General features: G+C 36.6%; 1 protein-coding gene across 1 annotated transcript in view; it reads left to right on the top strand.

Annotated features, from left to right (window-relative positions):
- The window catches only part of LOC100543207 (islet cell autoantigen 1), a 43,774-nt gene that overhangs the window by 1,934 nt on the left and 20,015 nt on the right, over positions 1-21,825 (top strand). Inside the window, exons 2-3 of the mRNA XM_010712665.3 lie at positions 16,356-16,481; positions 16,673-16,771. Coding sequence (XP_010710967.1) covers positions 16,356-16,481; positions 16,673-16,771 — 225 coding nt within the window. The remainder of the gene's footprint in view (positions 1-16,355; positions 16,482-16,672; positions 16,772-21,825) is intronic.

The following is a 21,825-nucleotide window of genomic DNA, read 5'->3' as shown; positions in this document are numbered from 1 at the left end:
AAAAAAAAAGTTTGTGTATTGTCATCACTGTCTCTCCTTGTAAAATCAGATGAAGTTTCAATGCTGAGAACATCTTTTTTGTGCTTTTTCTGATGTAAAGCTTTTTCCATGTTGTTCAGTGTCAAATTCAGTAGCATTAAGTGCAGAAACCCAAACCAAAATATACTTTACGTACAAAATACTTAAGCATTTTAAATTGTTTTTTTTAAACACTTTTTTATGACAAATTGACCTTAAGCTAAAGTTTTTTACAGTATATTTTATAATTTTATAAATTTGAATTGCCATTTCAAGTACTAGTTATAAGGATTTTGTTAGACAGTGAGAAAACAATGTTTTTCTGAAGCTATTTCATTTATACGGAATATCAGTGATGATTGTTACTAGGTTAAATGCAAAGTAACAGTTTGTGATAGAGATGCCCTTTTAAAAGCATAATAAAAGGATGCTATTTAAAAATAGAAGCAAGCTTTTTGGAACAGATTACATCATCTTCAGATGTATTGTTTGTAGGATAGAGTTGCTTCCAGAGGCTGCCCTTGAGAGGTGGTTCATCATCCACTCAATTATTTTTAAAAAGAGTCAGATGAGACCCAGCAAAATGGCTGTAAAAAAAAAAAATAATAATAATAATAAAAATGCAATGAAGTGTTAGACATACTTTAGTGATCTTGTTATGTGCAACCTAGTTGAAATGCAAAAGAAGCAGACGTGGTTTAATTGTGATGCGCTTTCATCCTTGTAGCTCAAGATAAAGTAGGTTAAAACCACTGTTCATATAATTAGAACTTGTAGTACTTCAGCAGAATAAAGCAAATTAAAAAAAACTTAAGTGATTTAATTCAATAATAGTGTTAAGTTAATCTTTAATGTAATGGTTACTGTTAACCCGTGTTAGAAAGGTGTTCTCAAATATGATGTGGCAAACTTTAGGCTCCAACAGATTTTTAAAATCTAATAATTATGGAATGTGTAAGCATTAAAGGTAACCTTGAAATTTAATAAAAAGGAAGACAGGAGCAGCTGAACACTGTTTTCACTTAATTATCCTGCTGTGTTTTGGTCTTAAATCAGGAAGAAATGATAATTGCCTAGGCAGTTTCAAGTGGTCACTTGAAAACTCTAATCCTGCAAACTGATCTGTGTGGGCAAAGCCCCTAACCCATATGGAACATTATGTGAATTCAGAGCCCAAATGAAGTGTAAAAATGTAAACAAGATAGGTTGTGAAAGGAGAAATGAGATTTGGAAAATTCCCTCAGCCTTAATCTGAAAAGCTAGGAGGTAGCTAAAGAAATATTTTTTAAAAATAAATGAAGTACAGATGTGACTGAACTGAGATAATTCTGCAGGAGAGAAGAATAAACAGGAAGGGGAATACAGCTGTTGGGGAAAACTTTGTTTACACAAGAGAACCAAGTTTTTTGGTCACCACTGCCCAGGAATTCATTCTTATACTTTCCTAAAATGCCTGGGCACATACATAATGTAGCCCATCTGCTTTTACTTCATAAGGCCTTTTGCTGTTCAGTTATGTGCTACATAGGCTCTGAATCTTCTCTAAGATACTGTTTGATTTTTCTCCTTCTCTTAATGAAACCAAATTGATTTTAAAAACAAAAACAAACAAAAAAAAAAAACCCTGAACAGAACCATTCTAACCAGAGAAATGTCTGATGTGATGTGTCATTTCAAGTTTTCTTCTTAAGGAATATTCTACCTAAGCCCTGCTTAAATTTCAGATGTTTCTTTTGTGATAGCGCAATGTGAAGTCTGAAGTGCAACATAGAAGATGATGTAGGGATTTTTATGATAACATTTTATGATAACTTAAATCTTTCTCAGTTTGTGTCAGGAAAGAATAGAATTATTTTGGGGAAAATGTTTTAAATAAACTGATGTATTAAACATCAACTATGAAACTTATTAATCATAATTTATTTTTCTACTTAACAGCACTGTCAATTTAGGTAAATACAGCTGTGTATTTATACAAAACTGTGTTTATCTCTGGACCAATAAGAGTACACAGTTAAGTACAATATACACACTGTGTTGCAAGTGACTCGTGATTATTAGTGGTTATCATTCTATTGCCTATACAGAAAAATGTTAAATAGAAAACAAAATCTGAAACTCAACTGCACAACTTCTCTTCCTGCATTAGCACTGTAGACAGGATGGCTTTGTACTCAGGACAGTGTGAGCACCTAGGCACTAAATATTAAAGGCAGCCCGGTTATCATGTTGATGGTACAAGAATATTTCTGACTCTATTGGTGTCATACTGCTAATATTTGCTTTGTGTGTCAGTGGCATTTCCCAGTACGTTATGCATTCACCCATCACAACCCTTTACACTGGCCAAAAGGACCTTGCAGCCAACTAGTATTTTTTGATGCTTTAACTGGGGAAAATGTTACTGCCCCTAAACATGAGTTTTTAACATCCCTTTGCCTAATTCCAGTTGACCCAGTTTCCCCATCCAACTGCTCAGAAGCACCTCAGAGTCAAGTGATATTCAGGGCCTGAACAAGACTAATTTGATTTTGATGCAAGAGAATGAAAAAATATGAATGCAGTTATCTAATTGTGATGTTGCACCTGAAGGATTCAACATACCTTCAGTAAATGAGATACAGCTCAGCTTCTACAATTACTAGGTGAATGAAATTGACATAGTAGAGAGTTTAGTTTTATGCTGTGTTACAATTTTCTTTACATTACCCCTCTAGCTGCTCTTTCAGCAGCTTTCAAAAGCAGTAATTACCTGTCTCTATCTCCTGCAAGAGCTAACTGTCTAATTGTTCCACACTTGCCAGCACTTCCCTGCTCCATGTGTGCCAACTGTGCTTTGCTTTCAGATTGTGCAATATAATTAACACAATCAACTTGTGAAGAACTAAGAGCGATCCTCAGCACATTTAGTGCTTAGTCCAGGTTACTTCTGGTTTAGAGCTGATGAAGATCTTCCATACCTGGAAGCTTATTTATTTGCTTTTGTCATCTGTTCTAGTTGGCCTGCTTTGTGCTACAAATCTTTACAGTTGCTTTTGGCATCTTGCAGACTTGCATTATAGTTACAAAAAAAAAGTCTGTTTTCAGGCTGTATCTAGTTATAGACATTTGTGCTGTTGGATTTTGTCAGTCATTTGAGGATATGAGATATCAGAATTGACCTCCTCCCTAAAGAGGATACATGTTCTTGTGCAAAAATGTGCACCCTTTTGCAGTTAAGAATAGTATGTGTCCGAGCATGCTATTGTGGTAATTACTCTCAACTGCAGACTTACAGATGTGTGCTTACTACTAAAACTGCATTTGGTGTCATATCATAAAGATCTATCCCAAAACTCTGAAGTAATGCTATGTAGGTGAATGTTGTCTTGCATGCAATTTAGGAGTTTCCTAGTCAACGGACTAGGAAAATCATTGGTAATTATTATCTGTGCATGTCATTGCTTCAAGGACTATATTAGCATCAATACATTTTTTTGCCTTTCAGCCTGGTATAGCACACATCCTGAGTTTGACTAATACTGAAACTTGTCACCAGTAGAAAGTTGAGGCACGTACTTAGGCTGCTTGAAGTAGGAAATGCAGACCTTCTGTTAGTCAGATTAGATGCGACATTGCTATTGCCCTCCCTTCCTTTATATTGCCATTTACTGTTTGTTCTCTTTTAAAAATAACTTGCATATTGATCCAAGCTATAAAAATGAATCAAAGTACTGTGAGATACGTTTCCACTGCAATTGAAGATGGTGGGTAACAGAGCGCAGAGCTATGCGTTTGAAAAATGGGAGACAATTTTTGGGAAGGAAAAATCAGTAATACTTAAAGCCCTTTTCCTGAGAAGAGGGATGACCTTACAGATAAGCAGCTTTTCAAAAGATGGTGCCTAAATGTAGTTCAACTCATGCAAAGCTCAATGCAAACATTCACATTGTATTGACAATATCATATATGAACTTAGCTTAAAAATGTTTTCTTCACAGCTTCAATTCAAGTAAATAACTCTTAATTGAAGCAAGTCTTTTGTAAACTTGTTTAGCATTTGTTTAATTCAAAATCATTTTTAAAAACTGTTTAGTTAAGCTGATGGAAAAGTAATGCTTGATACATCTCTAGATTTGTGGTCTTGGAGGCTCCTGAGTCTTTTAAGACGGTGTGACTCAGTCACATTTTTTTGCTTTGCCTAATTTTCAGCATATGGTTGTTGTGCTGTGATCGTGGTTTCTGTAATGAATTTGAGTGAGGTTCTGAAGAATTGAAGATATAGTACTGTTGCCAATTTTTGGTTCTTAAATTTAACAAACCTTTCTCCACTTTAAAGGAAATTATGGTTGGAGTGACTCAGCTGTCATGTCTGAGAGTCAGTTGCATCCTGTATTTTATAGCTATTTTTCTTAAAACTAGCATGTTAGTTTCTCCTTGTGTTGTATGCTTCATTGCAATGAACTGATTGCTGGTTGAGCAGATGGATTCATATTGTGGAATTGCACTGTGCTCCTCTGTTTGTAAAAACTATTGTAAGGCTCAAAGCTAAATATTTTTGTTGTCTGGCTTTTGGCTGGTTGAACTCACTGGATTGTGCTGAGAAATGTAACTTTGGTCAAGGCTGCATCCAGCTGCTGGATGAGTGGCAAGGACTCAGCAGAAGCTGCTGTCCCCAGCTGGCATGCCATTGTCTCCCTGTGTTGGGCCATGCTGGAGGGGTAGAAATTGGGAAGGAAGTGGAAGATCTCCATAATTCCTTAGTTTAAAAAAAAAAAAGAATAATATCAGACTTTTTCTGTTGCTGTTTGGCTGTACCTTTCAGTCTGTTTTTATTTGTTTTTCCTCTGAAGGGACTAAAATATTTAAGAGTGGAAAGTGTATTCATTGCTGCAGGGCAGTTGTTCATAAAGTTATTTAACACAAAGAGCAGTGTTGCTTGCCAGAGATTGTTTTCATGTCTTGAAGATATTTGACTTGGATATAACAAAACTTTGCTGCTGCAAAGATGCGTTTGGATTTAGGTTTTTGTACTACTGTAGTAGTGATAGTAGGGAGGAAGAAGCCTCAGATTGAACTCAAAGTTAAACAGGCAAGGGAAAAAGTCCACGTTCTTTTGAGATGTATTGAAACAATACCTCATCGATTGAATGGACAGAAGATTTTTAGTATATGAGTTCAGGCTATCTTTAGCTAGTTCTGATCACTATATCTAACCTAGTAGGAGGGCTGCTCTAACAATTTTCATAAATGCAAAGTGAAAGTTCAATACAAAATAAAAATTGCTGCTTATATCTTTTTCCTGAGGATTTACGTAGACAATATTACTGTTTGGTGCATCACTCCTCTCTTAAATATTAATGAGTTAAGGTTTCACTTGGCAGACAACCGTCCAGGACTTGAAGGGTGTTGCCTACATGCTTGGGCAATGGATGCTGGAAGCTAAGCTAGATCTGTCCAGGTGGATCCTGTATGTTATGACATGCTACTTTGAAAGTTGAAATCCCAGATCTTAAGATATATGTAGATTTCAGTGTGGGAAGGTACAAAATTTTGTGAAAGTAAGGCACTGAGATTTGGGCTTTTGTCTGTACTGCAATCATGACTGTAAAAATCATCAGTGTCTGAAAATTACTCCCATCTCTTCCTCAAATGAATTTATGTGAGTTCAAAGCTTACTTCTTGTCCTACAGTTACAATTTAGGGAGTATTTCCAAATGCTTTCCCTTACTTAGTCATGGTTGGGCATAGGCAGTGTGTGAATACATCCTGGCAATTGAAAATGGACACTTTCTAAGTTAGGAAATTCAGCATGCTTTTGAATTTTGATTCTGAAAAGCCTGCTATTACACAGGTGTCAGTGAAATGAGAAAGACTGCTGTCTTTTAGGAAAAATACTTGGAAAATATCTGTACTGCCTTTGATCACAGCACGGCTTTCAGATAAGGTGCTGTTCTGGACTGCACCTTGTTTACAATCCCACCCTGACCTACACACACACCTCAGTGTTACCTGATTCTTCAGGATGGGTATATTAGCTCAAACAGAAGTCCCACCATCTGTCCATCATCTGCAACCAACAGTAGCAACCAGGACCTTGCATAGAGCAAGTACATGGTGCCCCTCGCTACAAGAAAGACTCTGAAGCCCTGGGGAATGTTCAGACAAGAGCAGCAAAGCTAGTGAGGGTCTGGAGCACAAGTCTTATGAGGAGTGACTGAAGGAACTGAGATTCTTCAGTCTGGAGAAGGGGCACAGGGTGACCTTATTGCTCTTTACAACTATCTGAAGGGAGGTGAGGTGGGAGTCATCCTCTTCTCCTATGTAACTAGCAATAGGATGAGAGGGATTGGCCTCAAGTTGCACAAGGGGATGTTCAGGTTGAATGTTAGAAGAAAATTCTACTCCAAAAGGTTGGTCAAGTGCTGGCACAGGCTGCCCAGGGAGGTGGTGGGGTCACCGTCCCTGGAGGCGTTCAAGAAATGTGTAGGTGTGGCACTGAGGGACGTGGTTTAGTGAGAAATGTTGGTGAGAAACGGACAGTTGGACTGGATGATCTTGGAGATCTTTTCCAGCCTTGGAGGTGATTCTGTGATTTCTATCTGACCAGTGCAGACATCATAAAACATAGCGGGTTTCTCAACTGACGCAGATATTATTTAAAGTTCTGCTGTTCATGTATTGAGTTTAATATGCTGGTTTAATATAATGTTCTCTGGTTCTTGTGGCCAAAGCACAGCTTTTTCCAGTGTCTGTATGTTGTCTGATGGCCTCCTAATGCACTCCTTATTCAGCTCTTTTTTCCAGACTGAAAAATCTTTCATTCCTTTTAACAGTAGCTTATTTACATCTTTGATCATACATTTGTGCTCTTCTGACTTTTTCTTTTAGAGTAATGTAACTTTCTCCCCCATACAAAGGCTGAACTGATACGATTTTGCAGATCCAACTTGACTCTGGGTGTAAGAAAAATAGAATAGGGAAAAATAATTCTTCATGCCACTGGATAATATTCATGGAACCACATGCGTAATGTGTGATGAGGTTCTTGTTTTTCCACATACCTAAAGAGACATGAGAGTTGGAAAAGATACAGTGTGCAACAGCAGGAATAATTACAGAGCTGGGAAGGAAGTGAGGTGGTAGAAAAAGCGAGAGAGAAATAAGTTCTTTGTGTCAGTGTTTGTATAAATGAGAGAGGGAAGGCTAATTAGCAGGATTCAATTTCTGCGATAGCCATCGTGGAATATATCAGAAGACAGTACAACCAGCCTTTGGGCTTTTTCAGGGGAAAAAGGAAGAATATTCAAGCCAGCCATGATTTTATATCCTCACAGGGGTCAGAGAGTTGCTCACATCTGCTGACTGTCAGTGGTTATGGAGTAAGCAGTTTTGACTATGGCTTAGTCGTTACTGCCAGGCTGCACTTACATGGCATGTGAGCCAACAGATTCAAAGCAATAAAAGTTTTACAGTCTGAGTACTGAAAAACTTTAGAGGGAAATTAGATATAAATGTGACACAAAGAGCAAATTTCATATTCCACTGAATAAAATCCACAAAGAAGTGAAAGCTCGTGTCCTTGATCAGGCTGCTTTGTAAATATAATATTTGTATAATATCTTTAAAAAAAAATCCTCTGGGATTTAAAAATGGCAATGTTCCTAGCAACATCTTATATTTTTTATATTACTGCTAAAGAAACAAACAAACAAAAAAAAAAAACAACTAAACAACAACACAGGAAAGTTCTTTAAGCATTTTGCTTTTTGCCATGACGTTGTCCTTGACCCAGGTAGTCTACCATAAAGAACTTGTCAGCAGAGCTGACCTGGTGACATGGATTTCAAAACAGGAAGAAAAGGCAGGTACCTGACCCAAAGTACTGACAGAATAAAAAAAGGGCTAGAAACTAGGACAAAGTTGCATAGGCAACTTTGCTTTTCTTAAAAAAAAAAAAAATCAGAATCAAAACGGTGATTTGTCTGGCATATATTTGTATCTTGAGTGCAATGGTTTCATCTCCATTGACTGCAAATAGTAGTAACATGATAGCATCTGTTTGGAATCCTGGATTTAGGAGCTCTTTTGTATGTTTAATCATAGTTTCAGCTCTTTTGGATATTATTATTTTCTGCTCTCAGGCAGCCAGTTGCTAATTGCAGCTCTGCAACTGCGTTTGTAAAATAGCTGCAACAGTTCTTGTCAAGATCTTTGGGGAAGAATTAGCTTAGTCAGCCAGCATCAGGACTCTCTAGGAAACTGATACATGGGCAGTCCATGCCTCCGGCTTGAAAAACTGGAGGGAAGGAGAGGGAGAATTAAGAAGTGTTAGAGGTAACTTGAGGACTAGGGGAAATTACCTGAGATAAAGTGTTTCTAGGTCGATCATTCTCATGTATCAAAGGCAAGAGGGAGAGTTGGCTTGTCCATGGTATTTAAGTTATTGAAATTCTTCAATCACCTCTTCAAGAATTTATCATGATTCAGTGCTTGAAAGCTTATGCGTGAATGAATTCAAACAGCAAATAAGCATATATTTCAATAGTTATGGTTATTAGCTATAAAGGAAGTTGTGCTTTTCCCAATCATTACTTTGTTTAGGGCTCCTTGCATCTGCCTCCTGATGTCTGCTGTAGTGTCTGCACGTAAACTAATCTTCAAAAGCTTCTGCACGGCTTTTAAAGCTCCAGTGGAGAGAAATGGGCAGTTTTTAGGGTAACATGAATGAAACTCTAGAGTCAATTGTTTGTGTGATCTTCATCCACTAAGAAGATCTCAAGTAACAACATCTGAACTAGTTGCACCTATCATATCCTACTGGAAGACATGTCTTAGGGCAAGTGCAGCAGTAAGATTTTGTAAAGTTAATCTGTTGATCTCTAGCCAAATGAATGGCAGCTAGCTATGAATGCTTTCCTAGAAAACCCAGAGCTTCCACAAGCTGGATCAGGTATGACCTGGGGGACTCAAAGGAATGCTGCTATACACAAGAAAAAACTCTGGCAAATACTGAGCCAAAGTAATGACTGCAGTTTCGAGGATACTACGGGAGCTAAAGTAGCTCTCCTCAAAGAATTGCTGAAATGAGCCATGTCCTGTCAGGACATGTGTCAACAATCACAGAAAATAATGGGTCCCTTTTGGTGCTTCCTGCAGTATTAAGGGTTATTACCCACAAATATCAGAATGTTTTTAATGAAGCATTTTTAATATACCAAAAAGAGAAAACTTAGTACAAATTTATTTTATTTAAAGTAGTATCAAAATAATTGCAGTATTGAAAGGTATTAGTTCAACTAAAACTAAAGATGATTCTGAAGCTTCCCTTATTACACAATTACTTTTCTGGGTAGCTAAGGTTTCAAATGTTGTAATTGCAAATAGATTTAAAGTACAGAACATTGTCATCCAGCCTTAAGAGATTTTTCAGGTTGTTCTGTTCCATTCTGGGAGATGGTAAGGATCTCTAATGATAAATATATATATGTATGTATATATAGTTTAAAAAATTCTTAAATACAGCTTCTTAAAAGCTCCAAAAATTTTCCTTTTCAATTATAATCTATTCAGTGCCTCAGGGTAGCATGTTAGAGGCAGAAGAGCTATCATAATATGATCACTTTCCTTATGAAAAAGTAATCAAGACCCTGCTTCTGTAGAATAGCATAGCAGCAGAGAGACTGGTTGGAGTACAACACAATGTTTGTTTATTTCTGTTAATTTCATGGGACTGAGAAACTACACTGTATTATCAATTGCATACTATACATGAATCTAGAGCTGTACATTGTATCAAAAGTATCATGTGTCTGTGAAATGCAGTTCTGTCATATGATACTTTCCTTGCCTTCTTTACACAAATATTCTCCTGTCTATAGCATCTTTATTGTCTCTTCCAGAGGGGGTCAAAAGGAGAATAGAAAAGGAAGTTTAAAATACTATGGCCTTACCCATGAGAAATGATACACAACATGCAAAAAAGCCTGAAATGTTAAGTAGTAATTTAAGTTCAATTTTATCTTCATACTAATCAGGATATGCTTATATTTTTATTACAAATCAGCAGAAGCAGAAGAAAAATAATACAAGCCCTTCAAGTGCTCCTGATTCTCCGATGAGAAGCACAGCTGAATGCTAAAGCTCACTTGAATATGTTACTCCAGACAGCCCCCGGCAGCTCTAATGCTTTTTAGCTGAATGTTGGTGTTAGACCTGAGTGTGTGCATGCACATGTGCTTATGTGTATGCTGCAGTGAAGGCTTAAGAGAACCATGCTCTTAAATCAAGAAAAGGTATAACAAGGTCTGTAACATTCTAGTGGGGCAAATTCCATTATGCACAGAGCAGAAATCACCCTGTGGGTATCCAGGAAGGGCTTCTTTTCCCAGCGCAGTCCTAATTTAGACCTGACTATCAGGAGCTTTTACCTAAAGACTATGTATCACTGGTACGAGACCTGGAATTTTTTCAGTGATTTTTAGTGTCTGGTACTATGGAACTCTGTCTCATTGAAACCTTCAGTAACTTTTGCAAAACAAATGTTAAACAACAGTAAGCATTACTATTGAAATCAAGGGGAATAACACAGTAACTCAGATGAAAACATGACTTATCATCAAAGGCTATTGTTCTGTGAAAACTAAAGCTATTATGGCTGTTATTTTGTCTCACATTTTGATTACAGAAGTGAATGAAAACGTTTCACTAGATATCATTTTGTGAGAAGGAAAATTGAGTGTAAGAAGGATACTATCGCAAATTCAGAGAGGATAAGATGGTGAAAATAGCTATCATGAAACTGGTTTCTGTGACAAAGTTTGAAAGCTGTCAGGTTTGGGGTCATAACATTTCAATTACAATGTGATTTTTTTTTTTTTTACTAGTTCTTTCCTTTAGACAGCTTCATAGACAGTATAAGCAGTGCAAAACTTACGTTGAAATCATGGAGATTTGTTTGTTCTGGTAGAAATAAACAATATTGAAATAAAAGGAAATAACTTCTACCAGCATAGAATAAAAACTTTATGATCATTTTATTTGTATACAATGATTCAACTCTGGTTGACAGAGAAACGTGATTGTTCCTAGTGCCAGTAAATGACATACTGCAGCTTTAAACTAATCTGTATTAAGCTACATTTCACTATATTCTGTGTCAGAGTGGTATAGCATTGCTTATACTATTTTTTTCTTTATTGGTTTCTAGTTTTATCACTTGACTTATTACATATGTTCAGTTTCAGGACTATACTGAACATGCTGCAGTGAGAACTCTGGACATGTGAATTAGATGTTCCAGTTAACTCTAAAAAAAAAATCCTACTAGAAAAATAGTTGTAGGCAGCTGAAAAGTCTTTGTGCCATCTTGTTTTCTTGATCAAGTCCATACAGGAGAAAGAGAGCTGGAGCTGTTCAGCCTGGAGAATTGAAGACTCCAGGAAGACCTCATTGAACCTTTCAGTGTGGAGCTATAAGGAAGAAGGGAACAGGCTCTTTAGCAGGGTGATTGGACAAGGGGAAATGGTTTGAAACTAAAACAGAGAAGATTTAATAGAAAAAATAATTTAATAGAAAAAATAATGTTTACAGTAAGGGTAGTGAAGTGCTGGAACAGGTTGCCCAGAGAGGTGGTGGATGCCCCATTCTTGAAGATATTTAAGGTCTGGCTGGACCAGGCTCTGAGCAACCTGATGTACCTGTAGGTGTCCCTGTTCATTGCAAGGGAGCTGAAATGATATATAAGGGTCCCTTCCAACTCAAATGGTTCTATAATAGAGTTTTTTATCACTTTAGGATACCAGAAAGTTTTCTCAGTCTTTTTTTTCAGAATCAGTTGCAATCATTTGCAGTTAACATAATATTTAATTTAACTTTCAGTTACTTCTGTTTTCTTAAGGTATTCCTGATAGATGGAAACAACTCTGACACAGGACATACAGGTTTTCAACAGCAGTGTCAAGGCATTATTTGCCTGTAATTCTGTACTGACAGAAAGTCAGAATCATGGGTAGCAATTCCACAGAACTGGCTGTTCTTTCGAAGCTATCATATTTTTTGAGGCAGAAGGGCAGACAATACTTCTGTTGCTTTCAAGAGTAAGGCATATAGACGTGCAATGGTAATTATTTAGTCCTTTATAGGAATGCCAACATTACCTTAAATTTACTTAATCGAGCCAAATAGAGAGAGATGCATGAGCACATGTACACAAGCAGGGGCAATCATAATTAAGTCCAAAATGGCAAACTTAATAGTATATCATTGGAACTAATTATGCACCTTTTTTTCTAGGATACTTTACATATCTTACAAGAATAGCTTTGGTTTTTTTTTAACAAATTTTATGTACATCTGCTTAGCTTAAGATGTAAAAGGTATTATTTGCATGTGTTATTCTGCCCAAGTGATTTTACTTTCTAGTCAGGCATTTTGAACTTCATAAATGTCATCTCCTAAAAGTAACTTTTATCAGTGTTCTTCATCAGACCATAAACGAAGGGTTAAAGATGAACAGAAGTATACAACCTCTTCTTCAAATATTGTTTTTACGTATTATCCTTACATGTTCATGGAACAGAGATTCATACATGCAGTAAATACTATTCCCACCCAGGGGAACAGTTGAGTCAAAGAAAAACCTGCAGAATGTTGAACATACCAAAGCATGCTGAAATTGGGGTTAGCATTGTGCAAGACTTTGGAATTCTTTGTGTTGCACATGGAATAGTTTAGCTACAGTCATTATTTTGTATAAAACATTAGCTTTTCTATTCTCAGACTTGTGGCATCAAACTCAACTTTAAGAGCAAACTACAGTATGTGCTTGCATATGTTGGTTTGAAAATGCAGTAGGTGTTCCTTTTTGTAACTTCATAGCTTAGGTGATGTTATTACAGTTCTGTGATAACTAGTAGCCAGGTTCCTTTTGCTTTCTCTTCTGTACTCTAAATACTTTGTCCTAAAAATACAGCCTACTTTATTTTGTGCGTAGGTTTCATGTAGTCTTTATAACAATCAGGTATGCCAGAAGGTGCTACGCTTATTTCATGCAGAGATTTGTGCTGATTCCATCTGCTGGTGTAGTTTACCCAGAACTCCCAACAGGAAGGTTTTATATATTCCAGGAATTTTTCCCTCTTGATTTACTTCCCTCCCTGCTTTCCACTCTGTACACACACTGTGCATGCTTTTCAGATCAAGTAAGTGAGAGGCTGGGTGACAAATGAGACCTAAAGCATCTGTTTCTGTTTCTATACTGGAAGTGCTGAGACAAAAAATATACCGTAATTAGTTTGGAGATAATTTTTTTTACTGGTTGAACCGTCCCTGAAATTGGGCAACTACTGATATGTTGTGTTTTATCTTAGACCAAAAGTAGTAACATGGAAATACCACAGAAAACACAAAAATTTCTTGAAAATATGTTAAATAAAAAGAATCCAAATTTTAATAGGAATATACTGAACAGGGTTTTTTAATTGGGTGCAAAAAATTATTTTTAATGATGGCAGTCTTGAATTGAAGACTGGGACTTCTCGGTTTGACTAACAGCTTAGGAAGCTGCATTTGCAAATATATTCCCTTGCAATCAAGCATCCCAGAGTTTGAATTTCAAACACACAGCATTTAGGATCTTAGCGCTGATTATTTATTTTAATTTTTTAAAAATTATTTCAGTTTTATCTGGCTTATTAGTTTATTAAGCAATTAAGACACTTTTTTTCAGATTTTTCTCACGTGTTCTCTTTAAAGAATTCAGTCTTTAAATATTATACTTTGATATTTGCATTGGAAAATTAAAAGCAGTTTACTTTTCCTTAGAAAAAGGAAAAAATTGAAAGTAGTAATTTTTTTTTATGTCAGCTGTACCTTGGTGAGATTTTCATGTATCGCATAAATCTCTTAACTGGCACCTGCTGGTTCAGATGCTAGAAGCACTTTCATTGTAAAATGCCCACCTTGCCTTTGAAACAGCACAATTCTCTTTAGTCAGTAAAATCCCAACACATCTCAGACAAGGATTTTTAAATAAATTTTGTATGCTGTGCATGGATGAAGTGAAATATATGAAAAAAAAAAATTCACAAAACAGAAACCACAATGTGATCCTATTTGTCTTGTCTTGGAAAGTAATTGCAGAGGAAGAAAAACTTTAGTATACGTTGCATAAACTCTCCTTTGAGCAGAAAACTGAAGTTTTGTTATAATAATTTGTACAGTTTTAAGTAGATTTTGCTTTGTGAGCATAGATGTTTTATTCCTAATTCCTGAAGCCAGTAACTTGAAAGGTGTCCAATAATAATCTGAATTGAAAATGTGCTCATGGGCACACATAAAAGGCCCATGATGATGACCTGGAGTGGGGTTCTTTCTGGGCTGTCTTGCACTGCTGCTCTACAATGGAGAGTATTTCTGCTAAATAAACTTTTAGTATGTTAATAAAGCACATAAACATCCTTAATTGAATAATTCTCATACTTTCACGTCTTAATTGGTTGGTAAAATAAATCTGTGATATTTGATATCAAAACATTGCCTTAAGTATTTTGAATCATCTGTATGGATATCTCGAACATATAGGTTAATATTCCACATTGTTATGAATCGCCTTTTTGTCAGTGTTCTAGCTTTAAATGAGGCTAATAACATATTAAGATAAAATCCTGATGTTGTTTCTTGCTAAGTGTCCCGAAGGCTATTCGCAGGAAGACTGTAACTGGAAACTTTGCAAGTTTTTTTTTCTTTTCTGGGCTTTTTTCTTAAGAAGTTGGAGACATGAGATGGACCTGAATCCCAATTTGTTGTATAAAGTCCCTGTCCAGACTTCCAACTGTGGAAATTAATAATCACATTTATTAGTATATTTTTTCTTGTGGCCCACCATTTCTGACACAGAAATACTTATATTCCCCAGAAGTAATATTCTTTGCTCGTTTGGACTATTAATGTACAAAATCACAGTTGACCTTGCTGTACTCTCACAAACAAACTAGTGCTGTGATACACTGAAGAGCAAAAGGATTCTGATCTCAGCTGCATCACTGGAAAGTATAGCTTTATATTTGACACATTGCCATCAACTAGAATTAAAATATCACCTGTAAGATTCTTCACTTTTCATCAGTTTTCAGTTATGGTTGCTCCTTCATTATGAATATATCAGACCTTCGATATGTACAACCCTGTAACATATGCACAGTTGATCAGATGAGATCAGTGAAAAAGGGTTGCCAATCACAGACATGGCTACAATTCATCTGAGTAGATCATCTGATGAATTTGTGGCACTGATCTTTTGCTTTTTTCTGCCTCGTTGGAAGTCTATTACTATAAATGAGATAGGATGATAGGTATTGTTACCCTAACATTTCAGATGGTGTCATGAGATGTGTCCACCACAAAAGGACCACAGATACTTGTTGCAGGATTATGGATTCACTTCTGAAAACCAGAAACATACAAGTTTGTCAGGTCTTGTTTTAACCACATCTCTGTATTCTGACCAAAATAAGCTTCCACTCTGAATTAGGCAAGTAAAGAAAAGGAAATGCATTTAATTTGAGTTCAGTGTGGCTTTCATTTACTGTGAAGGTTTTTGTGGGTAAACATTTTAACTATGAAAGGGTGATAGGAAAATCATGTTTTGTTTTTTGATAATTTTGTATTTCCTTGGACAAAAACTAGATTGTGTAAACATGTTATATGCAAATTTCTCTGCACAAAATTGTCATTAAAATGAAATATCCTGTGCTCAAAATGCCTACATCAAGTTTCTGTTCTTATATCTGATGAGAATACTACTATTGTCATCAAATGTGTGTGGCTTGCGTAACAGAATGCCTGGTATATACATAACTGGTGGTAGAAGAAGAATTTGTAAAACTAAAATTCTTTCAAACAGAGATTGTTCCTATGAAAGGAGGTCTTGATACTCTCCTTATAGCAACATATGAGAAAAGTGCTTCTATTAAAAGGAGAACTTTGAAAAGATAACTTTTTGTAGCTGTTCAAAGTTACTGAAGTGCTATGTTATCAGCAAAAGTTTCTGACTGACTTTTAAGTTTATCAGTATAACTGCTTTCCTACAGTAGGTATATGGAGATGTCCTTCTGTGTTTTGCAGTAAACTTATAATTCCTAATTTTAGCATGTCAGCTTGCTATAATGTATTTTTAGTGGGACAGATTATGTTAATAATTCTATATGGAATTTTAATTGAGTCTGTTCAGTTTTTTTCAGTTTTATTTTCTGATATTTCTGATTTTCTAAGTTCTGTTTGTTTCCTCTTTCGTGAAGTTGGGGTAGAAAAATGAAGAAAAAAACTCACTACATAAATAATTCTCCCTTTGTTTGAAGGTTCAAGCTCAAGTGCGACATGCAAAACTCAACTTTGACAAACTGAAGACTGATGTCTGTCAAAAAGTTGACCTTTTGGGAGCGAGCAGATGCAACCTTCTTTCTCATGTACTAACAACATATCAGGTACCAAAAAAAACAAAACCCATTAACCTCCCAGATAAAGATTTCCTGTTAATATATGTTTTTCTAAGAGGTTTCCATGGCAATATTCAAATACGAGAATCTATAATACTGGAGTGGTGATATAAACTTTGTGTGAAAAACAGATTCATGTTTGAGACAACATTGCACTGAAATTTTACCCTGCCTTACAGACAACACTTCTTCATTTTTGGGAAAAAACTTCGCACACAATGGCAGCTATCCATGAAAGTTTTAAAGGTTATCAGCCATATGAATTCACTATGCTAAAGGTAAGGAATATATAATACATTTGTCTTCCCATTGGTAACATAAGAGACCATACAGTGATATAGAAAACATTCATGTTTTGTTGAATCGTGGAATGGCTTAGGTTGGAGGGAACCTTAAAGGTTATCTAGTTCCAACTCCCTTGCCATGGACAGGGTTGCCATCGAGTAGATTAGGCTGCCCAGGATCCATCCAACCTGGCCTTGAATGCCTTCAGAGATGGAGCATCCATAACCTCTCTGAGCAACCTGTTATACTGCCTCACCACTCTCTGAGTAAAAAAAATTGGTTCCTGACATCTAATTTTAATCTCCCTTCTTTTAGTTTAAAGCCATTCCCCCTTGTCCTGTCACTATCAGACCATGTAAAAAGTCAGTCCCTCTCCTGCTTGTGGAATGCCACAGTGAGATCTCTCCGAAGCCTTCTCATCTCCAAACTAAACAATCCAAACTCCCTCAGCCTATCTTCATAGGAGAATGCACCAGTCCTTTGGTCATCTTTGTGGCCTTCCTCTGGACTTGCTCCAACAGCTTCGCATTCTTAATGTACTGTGGGCCTCAGGCTTGGACAGAGTACTACAGATGGGGTCTTGCGCTTGGCCTTGTTAAACCTCATTAGATTCTTGTATGCCCACTTTTTGAGCATGTCCAGATCCCTCTGGATGACGTCCCTCTTTTATGTTGTATCAGCTGCAACACTCAGGTTGGTGTCATCAGCAAACTTTTTTGAGGTTACGCTCAACCCCACTCTCTATGTTGTTGATAAAGATGTTCAAGAGCACTAGTCCCAAGACGAACCCCTGGCGAGGATAGCTTATAAACGACCTTCACTTGGACATAGAGCCCTTGACCACAACCATCTGGCTATGACCAGATAGTATGAACTACGAACCTCTAGTTCCCCAGGTCTTTTTTTCTCCCTTTCTTGAATATGGGAGTGATGTTTCCCTTTTTCCAGTCCTTGGGGGCTTTGCTTGACATCCATGTTTTTCATATATGATAGAGAGTGGCTTGGCATCCATGTCAGCCTTTAGAACCCTGGGATGCATGTCGTCTGGCTCCATAGATGTTCATTTTCGAGGTTGTCTCGGATTTGCTCTGCTCTTACATTGGTTGGGATTTTGCTCCCCTGACCCCTGCTTAGAAGTTCAAGGACATATCTTGTCTGCCAATTCAATTCCTGTCCCATCTTTTCATTTAAATACAAGTTTTCTATAAAAATACTTCTGGCAGTAGTATCAAAAACTGCATGTAGAGTGTAGAGATTAAGGACATATTTTAAAGGAAGACATTATCCATTATAGGCCGCACTTAAATATATGTTTAAGTGCTAACTGGGATCGTGTTTAGTTGCTTTTAAAGAATCATGAAGTCCAGCAGAATTAAGGATTTGTGTTGTCCTCCATAATTCCACACATGAATTAATACCAAGTTGTCTTTGCATCTGCTTTTGAAAACTCCCACTATGTAAGATCTTGTCATACTGAATATAGATACAAACATGCTCACACTCTCCATGCCTGTGCTATAGTACATTCTAGACCTCAACCACTCTGGGAATTACTGTTTTCCTTGACTAGTGGTATTTGCTGATCTTCTGTAATTTTTGAATGTGGAACATGTGCAATGTCTGACTGAAGTAATGAGTTCAAAGTTTAATTAGGTTTCCCAAAATAAGTGCTCACTCGCACTGTGTATTTTTCTGATCATTGCTGCTGCTGCTGCATAAGAAGTTGCTCATCCCATTGCAATTTGGGCGTCAGTAGAGAAATAGGGAAAAAAAGAAACATTAATTTCCCAGTTATCCTCATATATGTCCTTGTCCTGTAATTATTTTATGCAACATAATAACTATGTGATTGAATGATTCTGTTTATGTGGGAGAAAAATAACATTTGTCTGAAGAAGGTCTGATGGAAGGATTACCAATTGGCAGAAAAATAAAGAATGAATAACTTTGAGCAAAGCACTGTGTGGTTGGAGAGACAATCTGGTTTGAAAACAATTACAAGTCATAGCCTCAATCCATGTATGTTTGTGCATATGGCATGCAGAAGTGAAAGCTGGACTGCAGTGTGCTGTATAGCCTGTGGGTATTCCAAATCTCTGGGATAAGAAGCACCTGAAGGTATAAGCTTTTATATACCCCAGGCTAGCATACGTGCCTGTACATGACATGCTGTATTTAAAGTTGTCTTCTAGAATGTGAGCTGGGAGGGAGTAGTTTCATAGAGGTTTTCCTAAAGTGTTTGTGGAGACAATTATTTCTGCAGCTTGAAACATCAAAACAAACCAACCAAACAAACACATTTCAAACTGCAGTTTCTCCTGACCAGAGGACAAAAATAAAAGGAGGCTATACTGGACAGTTTTAAAAACTCATAAACTTTTCATCTCAGACAGTCTCTAAAGGATCCTCTCTTGTAGGATAAGTCCACAGTTGCTCTGAAGTTAACCTAACTCCGTGCTTCCTTCTTACATACTCCAAATTCTAGACACAAGGCACCTCCAAATTTCAAAAGGAGACAGGCACAGTTATCTTGGCATTGCCAGTCATTGCCTACAGACTCTGCAGTTAAACTCCAAACCTCTTTGTTTCCTCACAGTCACCTCCCATTGTACCAATGGCTGGTTGATAGCCTAGCTTAATATGACCAGAACCTGGGTAGCATGCTGAAGGACTGCTCTGGCTCATAATCTCCTGATGTGTGAAATTTTTTTAAGGATTTTTTCTCTTTGCTTTTAAACAAATCCTTTCCAGTCTAATTTGTGCAGCTAGCTTGTGTTTTTGCTGCGTATTTATTCTTTATTCCCTTTCATACCTATAAACATGATTATTTTAACAAGACATACGATGTTTCAAAGTATGTATTTTTAGTGATATTTAGACATCTTGGAAATAAACTTGCGCAGAAAATGCACCTATTCTATAGAGCATGAAATATTCATGTGGTAAAGGGTGAGATACTTTTAAATGCTTGTTTTCTTCTGAACTACCTCCTGTGAAAGATTTCGGCATACTCTAAACTTGAAATTAAGTTAGGAATCTGTGATGAAGAAATAAAATCCATATTATCTGCACACATGTAACAAGCACTCAGTGGAACAGAAAATAACTATAAAAGTGACTGTATGTTTGAGGTGCAGCCCTAAGTTTGTTAATGACAATCATAACCATTTTTATTACTGGCCTCCTGCTCTGAAAATATGTGATTTCCTGGTTTTGCAGTTATGTATATGCTGAAATGTAATAGTAATCAGAGGTTAGTTTTATATTACAGTTTCATGGTAGTCTGTTCTTGCATAAAACAGCTGCTTGGGGATAAGACTATGTTGCTGCCTTATAATATCAGTTCTTTATTTCTTGTGGTCTCTAGAGTGTGGGATTATTTTCTTTTGTATATCAAAGTTCAGTCTCCTGCATAATCTCTTTTCCATCAATAAACCTGACGGTGATATTATTTTTTTCTTGTGAAGTATAATTAGTGGCTGTAGGTGATAAAGAATATGTACAGTTTCTAATGAGTAATTTTCTGGTGTAGAAGTTTACTCAATGAAGATGTTGTATCTGCTGTTCATTTTATGCATTTAAAAACATACAATTGGAATATATAATTGTTTAAAATGTACATGAAATATTGTAATGTGGCCATTTTTACATGTTTAATTGAGAGTTGTCTCAGAATATTTTTCCTTGTCTTGTATCTCAGAAGGGATATTTTCTAAGGGAAAATATTGAAGTTGGTGCTTGCAAATCATTTTTTACTTTCATAGTTCTAGTTCTAGTAGGAGCACCTTAATGTTACTCATCCTTAATTCAGAAGTACCTCTTCTGAATTAAACTGAGCATACATGTATGTAGGGTCAGCGTTTTGCTTTAAAACAAGAATTTAAGGAAACAGGTTACTATTTTACTTAGATGTAGATTGTCTTACTGAAAAATTAGAAGGTGCCATTTAATGGAAAATTACTATTTGCATTTTGTAGTATGAGTGTACTAGATTTACCTCAGGAAAGAGACTCTTAAGTGGCTCTTGGGGTTGTTTCTGGAAAGAAAACATTATCTTTAGAGATGACTGCCAAGCTCCCATTAATGAAAAGCAGCCCATTTGTTTTCTTTGCTTCAGGGTATATGCTGAGAGTAGTATAACTGTGCTATTGCAGCTGTATTTCCTAACTGTTGATTTTATGCTTGATGAAAGATTATTATTAATGTGCTAACAAACCTATGTATCGTGATGTAAAAATATCCATTACTGTAATATGAAGGATGATGGGCTGCTGCTTTGGTAACACTTTGAAAGTTTCATTGTCTTTAAATTACTGTATATCAAATGGATTCAAGTTTATTTCAGGGGCTGCTTTTCATAAACGATGCCTCTTTCAAATTTCTGTCACTGTTTATTTGCCTTACTTAATGAGTATTTGATCAGATTTTTTACGTTTCTATACTATACTGCTAAACTTCCTGAAGAGTTCATATGAGGCAAGAAACTGTACTAGCCTTTGTAAGAGACTCAAGAGACCTAAATCTGAGTGTATCCTTTTTTTGGGTGCAAAGTACTACTGCTGCATCTGCTGCTTAAATGGTTTGGAGAACCAAGCCCAAGCAGCTACTGTTTGGTACAGTTACCTTCTGCTGACCTTTGCTGTTGTTTCATTTCCATTTGCTGCACCATGACTTCACTCCCTAGGCAAGACTGTGTATAATTTTATATCTCCAGGCACTTTTTTCTTCTTCATGAACATCTGTGAGGCAATTCTAAAGCCACCTTTCAGTCTTCCCTTCAAATGAAGCAGATGCAAGTATTTGTCCCTTCAATGGAGACATTGCTTCTCCATATGTTCTTACAAGGACATGGGATGTCTCCCTTTCTTCTGGAGCTGCCCTTAGCTGTGTTACTTTGATTCTTTCTCACAGCAAAGAATCAGAGAATATCCCAAGTAGGAAGGGACCCACAGTACCATCAAGTCCAGCTCCTGGCTCCACACAGGGCCACCCAAAATTGAAACCCTTTTTCTGAAAGCATTGTTCAAATGCTCTTTGAACTCCAGCA

This window comes from Meleagris gallopavo, chromosome 6 (assembly GCF_000146605.3).
Source record: "Meleagris gallopavo isolate NT-WF06-2002-E0010 breed Aviagen turkey brand Nicholas breeding stock chromosome 6, Turkey_5.1, whole genome shotgun sequence".
In the NCBI taxonomy this organism is placed as follows: Eukaryota; Metazoa; Chordata; class Aves; order Galliformes; family Phasianidae; genus Meleagris; species Meleagris gallopavo.
The sequence above is the reverse complement of the archived record's forward strand: the minus strand, read 5'-3'. Positions and strand labels throughout refer to the sequence as shown.